This window comes from Schistocerca gregaria, chromosome 6 (assembly GCF_023897955.1).
Source record: "Schistocerca gregaria isolate iqSchGreg1 chromosome 6, iqSchGreg1.2, whole genome shotgun sequence".
Taxonomy (NCBI): domain Eukaryota; kingdom Metazoa; phylum Arthropoda; class Insecta; order Orthoptera; family Acrididae; genus Schistocerca; species Schistocerca gregaria.
Window position 1 is genome coordinate 523,522,092 of NC_064925.1, and position 20,902 is coordinate 523,542,993.

Consider the following 20,902-nt stretch of genomic DNA (forward strand, 5'->3'; position numbering starts at 1 on the left):
ATTTGTATGGAGTGTAGCCATGTATGGAAGTGAAACGTGGACGATAAATAGTTTAGACAAAAAGAGAATAGAAGCTTTCGAAATTTTATGCTACAGAAGAATGTTGAAGATTGGATGGGTAGATCACATAACTAATGAGCAGGTTTTGAATAGTATTGGGGAGGAGAGGAGCTTGTGGAACAACTTGACTAGAAGAAGGGGTCGGTTGGTAGGACGTGTTCTGAGACATCGAGGGATCACCAATTTTGTATTGGAGGGCAGCGTAGAGGGTAAAAATCGTAGAGCGAGACCAAAGAAGTGAATACACTAAGCAGATTCAAAAGGATGTAGGTTGCAGTAGGTACTGAGAGATGAAGAAGCTTCCACAGGATACAGTAGCATAGAGAGCTGCATCAGACCAGTCTCAGGACTTAAGACCACCACCACCACCACCACCACCACCACCACCACCACCACAACAACAACAAACATGTGTCTGGAAATGCATTTTGCCGTGGTAGATGGTTCTGACTAATGAAAGTTGTTCTGACCATGTGCCCCAAGTTCCTTGTGTGTTGCAGGTTGTTTTACTGACACAGCATACTGTAAGCAGCAAAACAGTCTGGTATTCATGTTGGGAATGTGCTGAGGTGGTGTTTCTGTATGATGAGACAAAGCATGGCAGACAGGTTTAATTTCTCATAACCACACTAACATTCATACAATCAGTGACCCCCAAACTCCAAAGCATTCATTACAGTTCTAACAGATCACACGATCGCTCAAAAAGGGCTTAAAATGTTGTGTGATGTGGCTGGTGTCTGTGACAGTACTTGTTTTCATATAATCTCTCAACAGTTTCCTTCTCCTTGGAAGTACACGAACACCATCTCAACTTGTTCCCGATATAAATACCGGACCATTCTGCTGCTTACAGTACACTGTGTCAAACAAGGAACATATGGCATGCAGCCACATTAACTTTCATTCATCAATGCCATCTACCATGGTAACAATGCATTTCTGGACACAAGTTCATGGGACCGTTTTTCCTCCATTTCCAGTCACAAATCCAACCCTGCAGTTTGTTGGTTTTATTAATTTGTACCCTGTATACTACATCTTGTGCACACCATGACTTTTACAGTAACATATAACTTACCTGACTTTCATGCTCGCTCTTTGGTTACAAACTGATATCAAGCTCTCATGTTCAAATACACTTGGTAAACTCAGTAACAATATTTTGTCAGTATTATGTGCATATGTGGTTTCTGTTGATAAGGATTTGGAAACATCTTACTTAAACTAAAAGTGTGGTCTTACAGTTAATCCTAAAACAATGACTGCAAAAGTATGAAATGTTCAAAAAAGCTTGCTCTCTACATATTAAAGCATAAGCTCCCGGCAACTAAATCTATATACTAGTTTTGCTGCTTCTTTTTGTTTTCTTCCTCATGTTTAACTCCACAACAAGAGCAAAGCCTGCACATTACACTCCATAAGAGGTCACGGACTTGACTGCAATTATGTTTGACAGCAACAGAGCATGGCAGACAGGTTTGACATCTCATAACCACACTAACATTCATACAATTTGTGACCTCAAAACTCCAAAGCTTTCATTACAGTTCTAACAGCAGTCTGAAAGAACTTGGACACAATGCTTTTGTACTTTTACAGCTACATTTGTCAGTAATTTACTTAGTTCACTACAGAACAAAGGTCTACATATGTCATGAGCAAACCCCGTGATACTAGTGAAACTCATTAATTTAATACAAGCAGCTTTTACATGGAAAGTAGTTTTATTCCTAGTATCTAGTGTTTCTTTATCATGTGTTACATTGGTGACTTCTTAACTGTAAGTACCTAACCTATTACTGTTTCTAGGATTGTATGTTCCCATTAATCAATCAAGTTTCAGATTTAAAAATGATGAGAATTTAATATTGACTTTAGCATCTCATTACATGATATCTTGGCATTTCAATGGCTGGATTAGAGTGTTCATAGCTCAGACAAAGGCAAGGGACACTATACAGAACAAGACTGTGTCCAGTAGCACTTTATACGGTTTTACAACATGTGGTTTGGAACAGGTCTGGTATTCTTGGTTTCATAGTACTGATCTTATTTGAACCACATTCTATACAAAATACTACACATATTTTCTCTTCACAGTCTATTTCCAATAGCTTTTGCCAGTTAAACCTCATTTCATTTACCACAACCCCTTTTCCATATTGCTGCAGACAGCCGACCAAGTGAACAAGACCTTGGGATAGGAGAAGATAATGTCGCAGATGATGACAAAGGAAATGCAATACTAACTAGTGAAATTGAAGAATCTATTAAGGCGGTGAAAAATGGAAAGGCAATGGGAATAGATGAGATTCCTGCAGAACAGTTAAAGTCATTGGAGAAAGAAGGGAAAAGGGAGTTGATTGAATTGTGTAATCAAATATACATGACTGGAAAATGGCCAAAGGACTTTACAGAAAGTATCTTAATACCTATGGAAAAAAAGAACAGCAAAAACTGTGAGGAACATAGAACAGTGAGCCTGATATCGCATGCAGCCAAAGTCTTGCTGAGGACGTTCAACAGAAGGCTACATGGAAAGCTGAACTGCGTAACAGGAGGTGAACAATTTGGTTTCAGGTGAGGAGTGGAATTAGAAATTTATATTTGAACCAGAGAGCACGAGTAAGAGTAGGAGGTGTGATGAGTGAAGAAATAGAACTGGGAAGAGGTGTAAGACAAGGTTTTTGTTTATCACCAGCACTGTTCAATATATATCTGGAGGAAATTATTAGTGAAAGGTTTGATGGAAGGAGAGGAGTTTGCATAGGAGGTCAGAGAGTGGAGTGTATAAGATTTGCAAATGACGAGGTTGTGATGGCAGAGTGTGCAAGAGAGATGGAACAAATGTTAGATAATCTAAACACAAAATTAGAAGAATATGGAATGAAGATTAACAAGAAGAAAACAAATTGTGTGGTAATTGGAGAAAAGAGGAGAAAATACCATATGAAAATAGGGAGAGAGGAAATAGAGCAAGTGAATAACTTCAATTACTTGGGAAGTGTAATAATGGATGATATGTATTGCTCAACAGAAATTAGGAAAAGAATTGCAAATGCCAAAAGGAGGATTCAAGAGGAAACAAATTACTTTGTGGACCACTAAACAAAGATCTGAGGTAAAGACTTGGCAAATGTTACATCTGGAGTGTTGCACTATATGGTGCGGAGACCTAGACATTGAGGAAGGAAGATGAAAGAAAATTGGAGGCACTAGAGATGTGGATATGGAGAAGAATGGAAAAAGTGAAATGAGAAGACCAAGTAAGGAATAAAGAAGTATTAAGAAGAGTTGGAGAAGAAAGAAATATGCTGAAAGTTATCAGAAAGAGAAAATGGAACTGGATTGGACATTGTTTAAGGAGCGACTGTTTATTGAAGGAAGGAATAGAAAGAATGGTGGAGGGAAAAAGGGGAAGAGGGAAAAGAAAATATCAAATGCTGGACAATATAAAAGGAGACAAATATTCAGAAATGAAAAGACTGGCTATGGACAGACATAAGTGGAAGAGGCTTAACCCACGACAAGATGTGCTGTAATGCAGAATACCATACTACTACTTTTCCACAGCCCATTTATTTTTACAAATTATCGGGCACACTGATGTGTGGCTGGTTTTATGGAGTGTACATGAACAGCTGGAAAAAACTGAACAACTGATTATGTACACCTTACGTTAGAGAAATTCTACACAGAAAAAATTGGAAGTACAGGAGGTGCACGAGATTTGCTGCTGCAAACTAGATATAAAAATTTAAAGAAACGTCTGAACTGCTTAAAAAGCATGAGAGATGATTATGAAGGTACACAGAATTCTGCTAGAAGTTCAAATGTTTTAATGAGGACTGAATGTGGTGCAGAATATCTCCACAATGAAAGATGAACATGATGTAGTGAGCATCTGACCAGCAATTAATGAAAACTTTCAAGTAATGTGATGTAACTGCCACTGAATTGGGCATCAATTTGGTGTTATGTTGTGCATGTGAAATTCACATGAACTATATCATTACAGAAACTGTTACTCCATCACTAATGATGAACAGAAAGAGAACAGTATCATACTCAATCACTTTACGATTGAGAAAACTTCTGGGGATGGGAGAGGGGGTGGCAGGGAGGAAGGTGAGTTGGGGGGGATTGTATGACTTGTGACAGGGAAAAGAGTCACAGGTTCATGGCTACATGATGGAAATGAAAAGGTATTCATCACAGTGGGTTGGGAGAAACAATTTCAACTTCAATGAAAGTAGAAATTACTGTATATATTTAAGGGACTGTCAAAAGCTGCATGCAGGAAGAGGCGTAAACTGTGGAGAAACCACCTGGGGACAAATCGTCAGCTCATGCATTGCTTCTGATATGCAGTTTTCTGGCAGAAAACTGCACACTAGTTGTGTCCAGCTACCTTATTCTCTTGCCTTGGTTGCATCTAAGTAGCGTACAGTTTATCAAACTCAAAACCATGCCAAAATACTGTTTCCAAAATGATAGAAAATATTTAAAAATATTTTGAGGTTTGCCCTCTAAGAAACATTATTACAATGGAAGACAGGTAGAGAGTTGGAACTACTTTGAAAGTGACAGTATGTAAAATACACGGAAAAAAACATATTTATAGCAAATGTTTGGTCATTTTATGTACATTCCTTGCAATTTTTAAAATAAATACCCAAAAATTTGAATCAAATACGATATATGTAATACAAGGGATGTTCAATAAGTAATGCAATATCTTTTTTTTCTAAGCCTGTCTCAATTACAAAAAACGCAGAATTTGCTGCGGGACATTGTGAAATGTTCCTGCTTCAGCCTCTATAATTTCATTAAGTTTTGATACACGTTGATGCTATACATAGCCTCTAAAATGGCATCTGGCATGCAGAGAGCTGTCATTGAGTTTCTTTTGGTAGAAAACAAGGGCATTGCAAATATTCATAGGCACTTGCAGAATACCTACGAAGACCTGGCAGTGAACAAAATTGAGGTGAATAACTGGGGGAGGCGCCTGTCATCATTGCAACACAGTCCTCCAAACCTGTCCGATCTACCGCATGCCGGATGGCCGGATACGACTGTGACTCCTGCAATGTTGGAACATGTCGACACACTCATTCGAGGTGATCAATGGATCACGATCAAACACCTTACTGCATAACTGGATTTCCAGGCTTCACGCAAGTCTGTACACGCGTGAGGGACTCAAAACTTCGGTGGACTGTTCTTCCTCATCCACCCTACAGCCCAGATCTCACACCTTCCGATTTCCAACTGTTTGGTCCAAAGAAGGATGCACTCCATGCCAAGCAGTATGTAGATGATGGGGAAGCCATTGATGCAGCAAGACATTTGCTCCGACATCGGCCAGTAGAGCGATACCATGTGGGCATATAGGCACTCCCACAGTAAGGTGGTGTAAGGCCATCACACTGAATGGAGATGATGTTGGAAAACAGAGTTTTGTAGCTAAAAGAGTGGGGAATAATATGGTGTATTGGAATTCTGAATAAAATCAATCTGATTTCAGAGAAAAAAAAAATGTGTTGCAGTACTTATGGAACACCCCTCATATTTATGGAATATATTTGGTCTTTTTATTAATGCTCCTTGCATTTTTTAATAAATATGAAAAAGCTGCAGCTAATACAATGTAATATGAGCCACACATCAACATTTGACCAAATAAAACACTAAATGGACAAACAACAGTGAAAGACAGGATCACAACTTATTAAAAACTGTGATCTGCTAATAAGCAAATAACTCAAAAATAGTTGTGGTGCTTTTAAGAAATCAACAAGTGGCTACCTGAAAGAGGCTACTACTGAAACATGTACATAAAGAAAGTAGCAAGTAATTCCATACCTTAAAATAATTCTGAAAACAAAAGCAGCTGTTTACACCCGGAGAAACTAACAAAGAAGGCATGTTAAGTCATTGCCAATAGCAATCATTAGCTATTAGTCTTTTGTGAATCATTTCAGTCTGATAGTTTCAACAGAAAACATATTCAAAATCTGAACACACATTTGAGCCATCATGAAACACTATAAGCAAAAAGCAGGTACAAGCAGAGATTTATGCTGAGCACAACAACACAAAATTTTAAAGTAAGCAACACAAAGAAGAAACATATACAGTAATTAGTACAGGGTAATTATAATTAAATTTTCAGTTTCAAAACACTGTTAAAAAAATGACCACTGCTCAGAATGACGTCAAAATGGAATGCAATATTATCAAAGAAAGGGGGCAAACATTACAGAAACAAACAAAAATTAACAAAAATTTGAGCACTAGATGGCATTGTAAGCAGCAGAATATGCAAAATAGAAGATGCAGAGTACACAGATGTTCCTCAGTTTGCATCCGAGATGCTCAGCATGACTGTCTCAAAGCATGATCACGCACAGCTGGTAAAGTATTTTTTTACAAGAACAGTGAATGTGCATCAGTAGCTCTGTGTAAGTTCCAGATTCTGAAGGGTATGAAAAAAGGCATTGGCCTGATGTCTGCTGAAGCTCTGGAGAAAATGGTTACAATTTGAAGAGACAGGTTTTTTTAAAGTGCAATGTAGCCAAAGCACTGCAAGAGGGGTTGAGCAGTGATGTGCGAACACACAGTGCGTGAGGATTTGTTCAAACGTTGGGCATGCCTGGAAGCATGCTGTATAAAATGTTATGAAACTTTCTGCACTGCTGTCCCGTTTTCAGGAGCTGCTTCCTGCTGTCTTGCCAGTAAGACAAACGTTTACTCTAGAATTTCTTGTTCATGTGGAAGTGGACAATGAGTGGCCATGGAACATTCTGTGAACAGGCAAAGCCCATTTCCACCTTCATGACCATGTCAACACATGTAACTGCAGAATATGGGTAACAAAAAAAACCTGAAAATCTGATACCACTTCATTCTGCAATGGTAACTGTACGGGTTGCGGCACCTTTTGTCATAGGGACACATTGCATCGAGTAGATGGGTTCTGCAAGTAGGGTTTTTTAGCTAAAAGAGTGGGGAATAATATGGTGTATTGTAATCTTGAATAAAACCAATCTGCTTTCAGAGAAAAAAATGTGTTGAATTACTTATTTAACACCCCTCATATTTATGGAACATGTTTGGTCTGTCACTGCAAATGCTATGAGAGCCTTCAACAGGGTGGATGTGTGGGTAAGATCATTTTTATGCGAGACTGCGCTCCTTTGCACAATGTACAGCCAGTGAAGCAGCTGCTGCAGAGGCGTTTTGGAAAACCTAGATTTATCAGCCATCATGTCCCTACAGTTTGGCCATTGAAATCATATGATCCTAATATGTGTAACTTCTGGCTGTGATGTTGTCTGAAAGACACTGCATTCAGTGCTCAAATTTAAAACAAAGCTGAACTTAAGAAATACATTATGCAACACATTCTGAATCTGACACCTTAAGACATTCTGCTCCATTGTGGAACATGCTGTTTCTTGATTCAAACTTGTGGCAGAAAATGGTGGACAGCATACTGAACATATCTCGTTCCACTGTCATGACAGTTAAAAATTGATTTCATTGTTGCTTTTTATGCAATTTTTTGGCTCAGGACAGTTAAAAACCAATTTTTCCCATGCAATTTAGTACAGCTTTGCCATGCTGAATGGGCTTACCTAAGTAACAGTGCCACAACTGTTGAGTGAGAAACTGGTGTGGTCACCCCAAGCATATGCAAGGGGGGAGGGGGCGGGGGCAGGGGAGCAATTGCCACCTCCTACATTCTGGGTAGAGGCTTTATTCATTGAATAATAACTCTCTCAAATTTTTAGCAGTCACTCTGTTCATGAGAAATTATGCCAATTCCTCTGTGTGGCTGTAGTTATGGCACTGATCTGCAGTCAAGAAGAGTGCCAAAATAATGTCTTCTATCATTTTACGTCACTTCCTCATTTAGCCACTGGCTTGGGACCTTGCATTCCAGTTGGTGTGCTGCACAATAATGTGACAAACCGGAGAGATCAGAATAACCTTGGTGGAGTCTTAGGCTGCTAAAAGTTGATTCTACTAGCGAATTTGAGGCTGGTTTTGGGAGGCTTCCCCACATTCATCTGGTCATTTAATGGCACTAGGTTATACTTTCACATTCAAACCAAATGACTGTAATTTTCAACACACATTTTCCTCAGCTTCAGCTATTCTAGTTATCATTAAAAAAATAGAAATCATGAAAGCAATGCAATAAACCTATCAATGTGAGTTTATGAGAAGTGTAACCAAATAAAAGTGCTGTAGATGGCATCGAAGTTGAGTAAGCCTTTTTGAAAAGTTTATTCTCTCATTTTTTTCCATTTTCTGTTGTTCCTTGGTTGCTTCAAAATTCATGGAGATATGTTCCGTCTTTGCAACTAAGTGAAAGGCAAAACACGATAGCACACTGGACTCTCATTCGGGAGGACGACGGTTCAATCCCGCGTCCGGCCATCCTGATTTAAGTTTTCCGTGATTCCCCTAAATCGCTCCAGGCAATTGCTAGGATGGTTCCTTTGAAAGGGCAGGGCCAACTTCCTGCCCCATCCTTCCCTAGTCCGATGAGACCAATGACATCGCTATTTGGTCTCTTCCTCCAAACAAACCAAAACACGATATCCATTGTTATTTTCTCAAATTTTCAGCTTCAACCCAACATCTTGGGATTATGAATTAATTATTTTATCAATATATACTAGCTTTATTTCATATCTCATTGGATATCCTGGATTTAATCATTTGAGGATATTATTTCAGATAGTTGATTCAAAAATTGGCATCCTTATTCATATTAATAACATAAAATATGTACTTTTCATGTGCTACTGAAGTAAACTTGTCATTTAGGTACCAAAGTAATCTATGTCGAAAGTACTAAGTAGACAACAATCACTCTTCCCAGTTACAATAAGTTTTGTGTACTTATTGACAAATTTTCTGCTTGTGACACTTTCACCTGACTGACTCAATTACATAAAAAATGAGAATTTTTAAATCGTCATCCCCCACCCCCACCCCACTTACACATTGCAAAAATTTCTGCAGATGCACACGGTGGTCATGCGCATTTCACAGTAAGGTTGGGTGCAACTCAAAATATAACTGTCATATTGTGATTCATCTGTCATTTGCAGAAGACCACATTTGTGTTATGATGCTTAAAGTGCCATCTACTGGGAAAATGTTTGCTAAATTTTTGTTTCCACAGCTTCCCCCCCCCCCCCCCCATTTGATAATAGTCTGTTCAAATTTAATGACATTCTGAGCAATGGTTCCTTTTCTTGACAGAATTTTGAAATCACAACTTTAATTATAATCACCCCGTATATTTTTATAATCATAAAATCGATTGGTGATTACTACACCTACAGGGAGTTAAAATTATTTGGTAGAACAGCACTTACATTTCAATCACAGACACTAAAACAACTACATCAAGGATGATATAATAATAATAAAAAAAAATGTACCGAAGAAGAATTTTATAAAATTACTGACACTTTCAATTGTTTGCTTGCACTTTTATTAATTAGTTTTATACATGCATTTGTCTCTCAATTTTTCCTTCCCTATCTTCTACTTCTCTCTTGCTAACAAAACTCTGCTTCTGGAAAGTTTACCCACATGAATTAATACCATTTTCATTCTAGTTCCTCTGGTTTCAGAAAACAAAAAATACATGTTCTGCATCTGTCACAAAGGCACTACTGCCACTTTTTTTAATAATAACAACAACAACAACAATAATAATAATAATAATAATACCAAGTCAACTGTGTAACAAAATTATACACATGTAACAAGATATAATATTAAAGAAAAGAAACAGTACCACTAAATGCAAGATGCTGAACACTTAAACATTTAAAAGAATTAATACTCTCTGGAAAGACTTAGGGTTTTTTAATCTTATGTATTGGAATGAGTTAAATATAGAGCACATGTGCATTCATCAACCTCCCACAGGATATTAAATGTGTCTTGGGTAATATGAATGCAACAACTGCAAAAACCTTTCTGTATGGTATTTTCTTTACTTTACTGAAGATTACATCCTTTAATCAAAATAAAATTTACATCCCCTACTTCCTCTATACACTTGGGACCACCTCCACAACACCCACGGAATTTGACTATTCTAATGTGAATGTAATGAATTTAGGCTTCTTAGTCATCTGGCTAGCACACTGGTTTTGTAGAAGCAAGATTCAGGTGCCGAGTGAACTTGACAACCCAATTGCTTGCAGCCTTTTACCAACAAACATAAGTACTGCATTCTGACATGAATTGATCTTATCACGAAAAATACTGAGTAACACATAGACAATTTGTTTCACACACAGCATGTCCTAACAGCCACTAACTCAAGGGTTCTACTCACTATTGGCAACACCTTTAGCTCAATAGGTATATGAAGGATCATTTTTACTAACCTTAAAGAAGACTTCTACGCCGTAAATGAGGAAAAATATCACAACAATGAACAACAGGAAGGCATAGCAACCATTGAAAAGGTTTGTATAGAAATTCTGTAAGAGAAAGAAAAAAATACAATTTCATCAGCTTGAGTCGAATACGATCCACAGTGCAAGTAACTTACAGTAAATATGACATAAAGCTTAAATTAAATAAATCTATCATGCAGATCAAATGCAACTAAATAGACACACAGAAGCAAGACCAATAAAAATGCCCTATAATTGTCACCAATATAATAGATTAGATGTTTTGAGAACAGGAGAATAGTTTCTGTTGCACAGTCGTCTGTCTCCTGCCACTGGTCTCCTAGTTGTGTAGCACCCAGGCTTTTCATACTGACACTGTTTCAAAGGATGACACGCAAATACTGAGATGGTTCCTTCTATAAGGGCATGGAAAGTGTGTGTTTCTTGTCGAGCTACGTATATCTAAATGCCTGTATATATGAATTGGGTGGTTTTATTCTTAAAATGAAATACCACAACATTTCCAATAGCCTTATTGAAAGCTATTCATGGATGAATAAGCAACAACAACAACAACTACTACTACTACTACTACTACTACTACAACAATTCATTTTTGAGTAAGAACATGAGCTTTGGACACACCACCATCACAACAAGGTGCAACTAATTATCGAGACTGCTAATAGGGCTGTCTCTTATGACAAATTTTATATCCTTTCAACAGAGAGGTAATGTCTGCTGAGTAACAACTGAAAAGAGATTGTGAGATCAGCTCTTGCCACGTAACAGAAAACTAACATTTTAATTTGGTAATTAACAGTATTTACTTCTGGTTTTAGGGAACAACTGGTCATCAGCAGATATTGATACATAACCTGCCCACCACTGTCTATGAAGAGACTCAAAATTACCTATTCCACTGAACAAAGATGTGAGGTAAAGTTCTTCCTGACAGCTGGGTGTGAAATTTTGCATGCATTGGCATCATGCCTCACCACTTTCTTGTTTCTGAATTGGTGATGATGTGATGGTACATCCGAGATTCATATTCTGCAATGATTCTTTTTAAGAAGCCAATATGTATAATTCAAAAAGATTCATCACACGCACCAACATCTGGTGGTCAACCTTTATGGCAACCATCTTGTAAGATTTTCATGACTCTACAGCACATACTGAGCAATGTAATGTATTGACCTATACCTAGATCTGTGCCTGTTTCCTGTGTCACATGATGATTTCCCCCAACTGTGCCATTTCCTGGCATAGCTACAAAGTGTGCCTTGGCTCTGTATGACTGTATCACTAGACTCACTGTACTTCAAGGGTCTCCAGCAAGCTTCTTTCTAATCCTAGCTGTTGTCAGATATCCTGAGTCCTAATCTCATCTGTTTGTGTTTTCTGTGAACAAAAATTGAGTAAATTATTTTTCTATTGCCTGTCGAATATTCTTATTTGGTCCAGTATCTGTTGCTGCTACTCGTCTAAAATGTTAGTATTGGTTTGACTTTTTTCCGGTATAGGCAAATCTTAGAAATTTGTGGAAATATTCCATCCCAAAGTACTTAACATACTGTGTGGTAGAATTAATCAAGCACAGAAAATTGTCCACCGTATACACCTTCTCATCTCCGGTTATTAGATGGGCTGTTGGAGAGTTCCTACACAGCACCAAACCAAATGTCTTGCTTTTGATTACTTTAAGACTGATTTTCATGAATTCTTGATGAGAATGATTTAGTTTCTTTTTTATTTCTACTTCTATCTTGCCTCAAACAATTGTTATCACCTGACTTGATCACAGAATCCATGCAGCTGTACACCATTCACGCTTATCTAACTCTGAATAGGCCAATAAACTCCTAAGGAAACACATGTATGGTGAAAGATCAAAGAAAACCACTGTACACTTCAAAGACGGGACACTAATAATAGGTACAAAAACCATTATTACACAAACAATGAAAACTAACTATTGTAAAACAAGTTTTTATTACACAACCACATAGTTGAACTCTAGTTAGCTGATTTCATCCCAAGTTCAAAAGAGTAAGCACTCTGCTAAACTAACGCTTAACCTTCCAACTTCTTTGCTTGCCAATTTTCTCTCCTTCAATGCCTCGCCTAATTTTGCAGCAAATTTCTTAATTCGAGTTTTATCACTTTTATCTCATTGCACAATGCAGTGAAATACCTTTCCTTCTTTATCACATTAATTTCAGCTGCTAAAAATACATACTTTAAGACATATGCCTGAGATTTAGTAAAAATTTAGTCTCTGTACACAATTTAGCTGTCTCAAAATTCAGTCTTTGATAATACTACAACAAATTTAGTGAAAAACAATAATAAAAATGGATAAAGCATTACCTTTTGTTCTGATGTCGGATGTGTAAACTGAGTTGTAATAAACTCCGCCAGTAACAGGGAATAATTTATAATGTTAAATGTTACAAAGCCCAAAAAGGACTTGGACAGGAACTGCGGCCTCTCCCAGCTGATGTCTCGCAAATGGAACACCTGCAAAAGGAGAAAAGAAATGTGCAATTGGATACTTTAGCTGGGGTTATTATTAATTGAAGTACCTTCCTGACTGAAATGTGTAAGTTATTAGTGCCAATAATGTTTATTACTATTGTCAACTTACTTTATATTATCAACAAACACTAAACATACTATACCACAGACATATTCAGTTTTATCTAATACAATGAACCAGTGTGGCACTCATTAGAGAAATAGTTTTAACAGGAATATTATTTCTGAACTACTGTTAAAATCCCACATGTTTTATGATTAATTGCTATTGTCACTGATACTGCAGTATACTTTGCTTACTCACTTCACACCTATGAATCTGATGGACATGGATGTCTGAAGTTTCGATAGGCACTAAGTATAACAACTTCAGGTACAAACTGTGTGATGTGGCCAGTCATACAACAGAACATGCACTGTACAAGAGCTCTAGTGCTACCTCACCCCCACTCTGGGTTCCACCCACTCCTTGACTGGGACAATGAAGTAATTAAATTTATATTGCTGCTCATTCCTTTTAAGTAACTCCTTATCTCAATGCCTCATGTTCCAAGTATGGTTTCATGCCAAGTACATAATCCTCAATGACTCTCAATTACAACCTCACTGTTTTAGAGCATGGGGATGGGGTGGGGGTTTCTTGTAAGATCAGATGAAATGTGTTACCTATTACGTGAGAGGTTTTGTATTTCCAAAGGTTTAAAAGTAAAAAGAAAAGGCAATGTCCTAGCAGCCCTCATTGTCATTCCTCACAAGCAAGGTCACACAACATCTTGCATACACATTAACACATCAAACTCTGGCTGTCGGACATTACACCCACACACAAAAATGGAATGTTTTCAACTCAGACCATGCATACAACTGTGTGTGTGTGTGTGTGTGTGTGTGTGTGTGTGTGTGTGTGTGTGTGTGTGTTTTCAGCAAATTTAAATCAACATTCAGCTTAAAGTAAATATGAATACGAATCATTCTTGCAAATGGTCTGCATGCAGGTCCATATTCATCATGAAATTGATTGCTTGAAATGGTTTACACTAAAGTGAGATGTTAAGAACATGCGGTACAGAATCTGCAAGTAATAAATTAACTGTGAATAAACTCCTCAGAAAGAAACTTTTTCTCTAATAGAAAGCAACAAATATATATGCAGTATAACTAAGAGGGGCAATAGTATTATTTTGAAACAGATTTGCAGAACAGTAATAAAACCTTTTTACAGCTTGAACTATAAAGCAATAAGAAAATATTTTAAAAATATTGATGAAGAAAATGACAAGGGATATTTGTGAGGTGCTGTCATTCATGTTATTAATAGCACAGGTGTTCCAGAAGGAAAGGCCACAGGTTTGAGTCTCAGTCAGAGTCACAGTTTTGAACTGCAAGGAAGTTTCACCACAGATATTCCTATTTAATATTTCACTTATAACAAAAAATACCAGATTCTTAATTATAAATGTTTTATTAGCCCCCTCTCCCCAAAGTCATGTAAGCAGCAGAAAATCCAATGATGGAATGTAACAGTATTATGAAAAGGATAGTTGCTACTCACTGTATAGCAGCACACACACACACACACACACAGTTGGTGTGTGTGTGTGTGTGTGTGTGTGTGTGTGTGTGTGTGTGTGTTTTGGTAACAATGTATCCTAAGAGTGGTTAGCTGGTGCAGATGCTTCCAGTATGGTTAAACAAGACTGAATGATGGAGAATTAAGTAGCAAAGCTCTCTGTGCAAAAACAGGAATGTAAGCAAAGTGGAGGTCCCAGTTCTTAACTGCTTCCGCATAATGAAAAAAAAAGTGGTAATCAACTATGGATCAATTTTCCACATCTTGCGCTTCATTTTGAACATGACAAAATTTGGCAATTTCTGAGTTCTGCAACTGCTTCCACTTATGCTGCGGCTGTATAAACTTCCTTAGCCATCTAATCATCATGGAAGAGTGTTGGTGTGTCACTATGGTGGTGAGACAAAAAGAGCAATGTAAGATTTGGAAACACGTGGATCGATCATTCAATCATTAAGAAAAGGTAAAGACTCAACCACAGTCGGGCAAGGACAGTGCTTTGCCATAGTGTGCTTGTAAGGAGGAAAACTATCACATGATATTGTCGAAGTCTCTTGACAAGATGCTCCATCTTAACAATCACAGGAAGCTGTCCAAGCATGTGTTCTATCTTTTTGTCAACAGTGCCTCAGTTCATTCTGCACAGGATAAAGTGGTATTAAATTTTACCTCAGACCCATATTCACCTTACACAGCTCCCAGCACCTTCTTCCTCCGCCCTCAAGCATGGAAAGCATTGCATCACAGGTGTTTATAGAACAATCACGAGGTGTTTTTCAATGTGGAACATTTTCTGAAAACAGTCAACTTCCAAATTTCTACCACGATCTCCACCAAGTCAACCATCACTGGCAAAAAGTGTTACACTGAATGGTGAATGTGTACAGCTGGACTAATACGAGTACATTCACCAGGTCTCATGGACAAAGCTTGAATTTTTGGAGGTGATAATTAAAACTTTACACCCACCCTTTATACACAAATCTTCCCTGCCTATTGTATGGCACCTGTAGCTTCCATAACCAGCATACATAATGGCTCCTCAATCACCAGCATCTTTCTTCAGTAACGAGCTCTCACTTCTTGCTGCTCCAGTTGTATTTGTAACTTACTGTATTTGGCTCACCTTAGGCCAACTAACTGCCATTCCATTATCACAACTGAAGGGGTTGGTGAAAGAAAATCCCAACCTCAATTTAGTAAAGATTAGTCTGCTCGAATTATAAATTGTATTTTCAAATGCACAAGTTGCTGGTAACAAGTCTTACCACATGTACCGCCAGAAAAGCCTGTCTGCTATATAATTTCTACACCTACGGCTACATACATACTCCACAAGCCACCATATTGTGAAGGGCGGAGGTCACTATGTACCACTACTAGTAATTTCCTTTCCCATTACACTCTCAAGTAAAGTGAGGGATATATGACTACCTACATGCCTCCATATCAGTCCTAATTTCTCGTATCTAATCTTTGTGGTCCTTACATTAAACGATAGAATCATAATGGAGTAAGCTTGAAATGCCAGTTCTCTAAATTTTCTCAAAAGTGTTTCTCAAAAAGAATGTTGTCTTCCCTCCAGGGATTTCCACTTCAGTTCCTGAAGCATCTCCGTAACACTTGTGTGTTCTTCGAACCTACCCGTAACAAATATGGCAGCCGCCTCTGATCTGCTTTGATCTCTTCCTTTAATGTGACCTGGTGCAGATCCCAAACACTCTAGCAGTACTCAAGAATAGATGGTCTCCTTCACGTATGAACTCTACTTTCCCAAAATTCTCCCAATAAACTGGAATCGAGCATTCACCCTCTCTGCCATAATCCTCACATCTGTGTTCCATTTCACATCACTTTGCAACATTACACCCAGATATTTAAACAACGCAACTGTATCAAGCACGGCATTACTGAAACTGTATCTGATCATTACAGATTTGACTCTCCTACTCATCTGCATTAACTTACATTTTTCTACATTTACAGCAAGCTACAATTCATCACACGAAATAGAAATTTTGTCTACTTCATTTTGTATCCTCCTACTCTCACTAAACTTCAATACCTTCCCGGACACCACAGCATCATTAGGAAACAATTTGCAGCGGGGCACAATGTCAAATGCTTTTCAGAAATCTAGAAAAATGGAATCTGCCTGTTTCCCCTCATCCATAGCTCACAGTATACCATGTAAGAAAAGGGCAAACTGAGTTTTCCACTAGTGAGGCTTTCTAAAACCATGCTGATTTGTAGACATAAGATTTTCGGTCTGAAGGAAATTTATTATATTTGAACTCACAATACATTCAAGTATTCTGCAGCAAACTGATATGGATCCAGAATGAAATTTTCACTCTGCAGCGGAGTGTGCACTGGTATGAAACTTCTTGACAGATTAAAACTGTGTGCCGGACAGACTCGAACTCGGGACCTTTACCTTTCACGGGTATTTGCTCTACCAACTGAGCTACCCAAGCATGACTCATGCCCCGTCCTCACAGCCTTAATTCCACCAGTACCTCATCTCGTACCTTCCAAACTTCACAGAAGCTCTCCTGCAAAGGTCCCGAGTTCGAATCATGGTCCAGCACACAGCTTTAATCTGCCAGGAAATTTGATGCTATGGATATTGGTCTGTAATGTTACAGGCCTGCTTAAATACAGGTGTCATCTGTAAGTTTTTCCAGTTGTTTGAGACTTTGCACTGGACAAGATATTCACGATAAATGCAAGCTGAGCAATGAGACAAAGCCTTAGAGTACTCTCTCTAAAACTGAATTGGGATTCCATCCAGACCTGGTGACATATTTGTTTTCAACTCTTTTGTTTTTTTCTATGACAGGTATGCTTATTACTATGATTACTATGTTGTTCTTACGGAACTCTGTGTGACAGTTTGTACGTCTGTACAATTTTCCTGCCTGAGCGACTTCAGCTTTTGTTTTGCTATCTTCTACTGGTCAACTAGTGACTGGATGGAAACTTTAGACCACCTTAGTGATGTTACATAGGACCATAATTTTCTTAGATGCTCGGAAAGATCTTTTGGTAGGGTATGACAGTGACAGTAGTTGTATAGTTTGCACATGCATCTCTTCACACATGCATGAATCTCTACTAACCTTTGTCTGTCATCACTTGTGCATTCTCTTTTGAACTGAGGGCACAATAGCCTTTGCTTCCTTAGCATTTTCCAAATTTTGCTGTTAAACCATAGTGGGTCTTTTCCATCCTTCATCCACTTACTAGGCACATACTTCTCCAGAGCATAATTTACCATTTGTTTAAGCTTTGCCTGTAATTCTTCTACATTCATTATACTGGTACTAAATGACATCAACTGATTGTCTACATGAGTTGCTAACAATTGTCTTTCTAGCAAAACCACTCTCTCACTATGTCATCACAGCCACTAATCCCCATCTCTATAGCGAGGCTGTCAATAAGGTCTGGCCTTTTTGTAGCTACAATGTCTTAAGATATTTCGATTGTGTGTAAGCTGCTGAATTTGCTGCTCAAGACAGTTTTCAGGAAACATGTTAAAAAAGTACTTCACAAGACTGACTGACTGTATCCCCCACAATGGATCCATAGATGTCCCAGTCTTAAGTCGCCTCCAACTAATATTGCATGCTCCGGGTATTTATGCACTACTTACTGTAGGCTTTTTTTAATGACTCTAGAACTGTGACAGTGGAATCAGGTGTCTTATTGTATTGATGTCATTGTCTTTCAATTTAAAAAATTGTATAACATGCAGTAACTAAAAAGACATTCTTGTGGGGTGGTACCTTCTTTAGCGAACCCCTTGAAGTGTCCAGAATGATGCCTTATAGTCAGTCTCCAGCAACATTGTACAAAGAAATAGCTCACTGCAAAAAACTGCAGCAGACAGTTTCTGAAATCAAAGTTGTAGTAGCATGTTGTGCTGTGAACTGTAACAGTCCACTTGTCACTTACTCTATCAGTAATTTGAACTGCAGTGCACTACAAGGAAACAATGAGATTTCCCAACCAGTCAAAGCATCCAACACATTTCTGGATAAAATTAGTGGCGCTAAAAAAATGTGACTTTCACTTTATGACTTCTTATTTTGTTGTGTTTGGTATCAATAACGCCTAGAGTCAACACTGAGATACATCACCGCCACTGCTCCAATAGATAGTGCAGTGACTTGTCAAGTTTTGCCTTCATTCCTGAAGGGAATTACCAGATTTCAATTAATTTTTTTGTTTCAATATAGCAACCTCATTTCAAGATCAGAACACGAAACTGAAACAAAAAAATAAAGTTTGAACTGATGACTTCAAATCACATTCGAAAAAAAACAATGTCTTCAAAACTTTAACAAATACTGAGAGGAACTCTGACATAGTACAATTGATAGAACACAAATTTTGAAGTAAGAACAGATTATTTCAGTTACTGGAGAAGGTACAATGGGCAATTCAGAATTTGCTGAAACAATTTGAAGAACAGAAATTGTAAGTCACTGTGAAAAGTAGGCTCCAATCACAGACACACAACAATGATTTACAGCAAACCACCACCACCACCACCACCACTACTGTTTGTGACAAGGGGTGGAGCTGAGGTTACGACCCCCCCCCCCCCCCCCCCCGCCCTTTTCGTAAATTTGTTCACAAAATGTTTTATTGTGAAGTCATCTTCTGCGGATGCTGTTTCACCGACTGAAAGACCTCTTGATTCGAGGGGTGGACCAAATATTAACTGAGTTAGAAGTGAAGTACAAAGGACAACTTAAACAAGCAGAAAGATATGTAAGTTTGATAAACTAGATAAAAAAAATCAATACCTTCACAACTCAATGAGTATGAGTATCCGGACACCCCCACAAACATACATTTTTCATATTAGGTTCATTTTGCTGCCACCTACTGCCATATATTCCATATCAGCGACCTCAGTAGTCATTAGACATCGTATTTGAGCAGAATGGGGCACTCTGTGGAATTCACGGACTTCGAAGTGGTCAGGTGATAGGGTGTCACTTGTGTCATACGTCTGTACGCGAAATTTCCAGACTCCCAAAAATCCCTAGGTCCATTGTTCCCAATGTGACAGTGAAGTGGAAACATTAACGGACACGTACAGCACAAAAACGTACAGACTGACCTCGTCTGTTGACTAACAGAGACTGCCGACAACTTGAAGAGAGTCGTAATGTGTAATAGACAGACATCTATCCAGACCATCACACAGGAATTCCAAACTGGTTCAGGATATACTGCAAGTACTATGACAGGCTGGAGATGAGAACACTTGGATTTCATGTTCGAGCGGCTACTCATAAGCCACACATCACGCCAGTAAAGGCCAAATGATGCCTCCCTTGGTGAAAGGGAAAAATTACGGTACACAATTCGGCGATCCGATGGCAGGGTGTGGGTACGGCAGATGTCTAATGAACGTTATCTGCCAGCATGTGTAGTGTCAACATAAAATTCGGAGGCCGTCGTGTTATGGTGTGGTCGTGTTTTTCATGGAGGGGGCTTGCACCCCTTGTTGTTTTGCTTGGCACTATCACAGCACAGGCCTTAAGCACCTTCTTGCTTTCCACTGTTGAAGAGCAATTCGGGGATGGCGATTGCACGTTTCAACACGATCGAGCACCTGTTTATAATGCTCAGTCTGTAGCGGAGTGATTACACGACAATAACATACCTGTAATGGACTGGCCTGCACAGAGTCCTAACCTGAATCCTACAGAACACTTTTGGGATGTTCTGGGACGCCGACTTCGTGCCAGGCCTCACCGACCAATATTGATATCTCTTCTCAGTGCAGCTCTCCGTGAAGAATGGGCTGCCATTCCCCATGAAACATTCCAGCACCTGATTGAAATTATGCTTGCGAGAGTGGAAGCTGTCATCAAGGTTAAGGGTTGGGGTTGGGCCAACAACATCATACTGAATTCCAACATTACCGATGGAGGGCGCCACGAACTTTTAAGTCATTTTCAGCCAGGTGTCCGGATACTTTTGGTCACATGGTGTAGATTCTGAAGACTTATCATCTATACCAGAACTTCGGAATGAAGACTGGAGTGACGTAAAAGATGTTCCTGTGGATTCATTGAAGACGAACATCAATCCTATTCAGAAGTCGAAGGTGATGGGGCTAAACCTCAACCCGTGGAACAAGAGAATGACATTAGGACGCCGATGGAGGATTCACCTTCCAACGACGATGTTCCACTGGCAAGACACAGCAACTACTTTGGTAAGAACTGATTTCGTTGGTCTTCCCATCCTCCTGTCTCAA

General features: G+C 38.6%; 1 protein-coding gene across 1 annotated transcript in view; it reads right to left on the bottom strand.

The window, feature by feature from the left end:
- The window catches only part of LOC126278985 (uncharacterized), a 308,717-nt gene that overhangs the window by 54,028 nt on the left and 233,787 nt on the right, over positions 1-20,902 (bottom strand). The window contains exons 5-6 of the mRNA XM_049979288.1: positions 12,879-13,028; positions 10,494-10,589 (exon numbers count right to left, since the gene is read on the bottom strand). Coding sequence (XP_049835245.1) covers positions 10,494-10,589; positions 12,879-13,028 — 246 coding nt within the window. The remainder of the gene's footprint in view (positions 1-10,493; positions 10,590-12,878; positions 13,029-20,902) is intronic.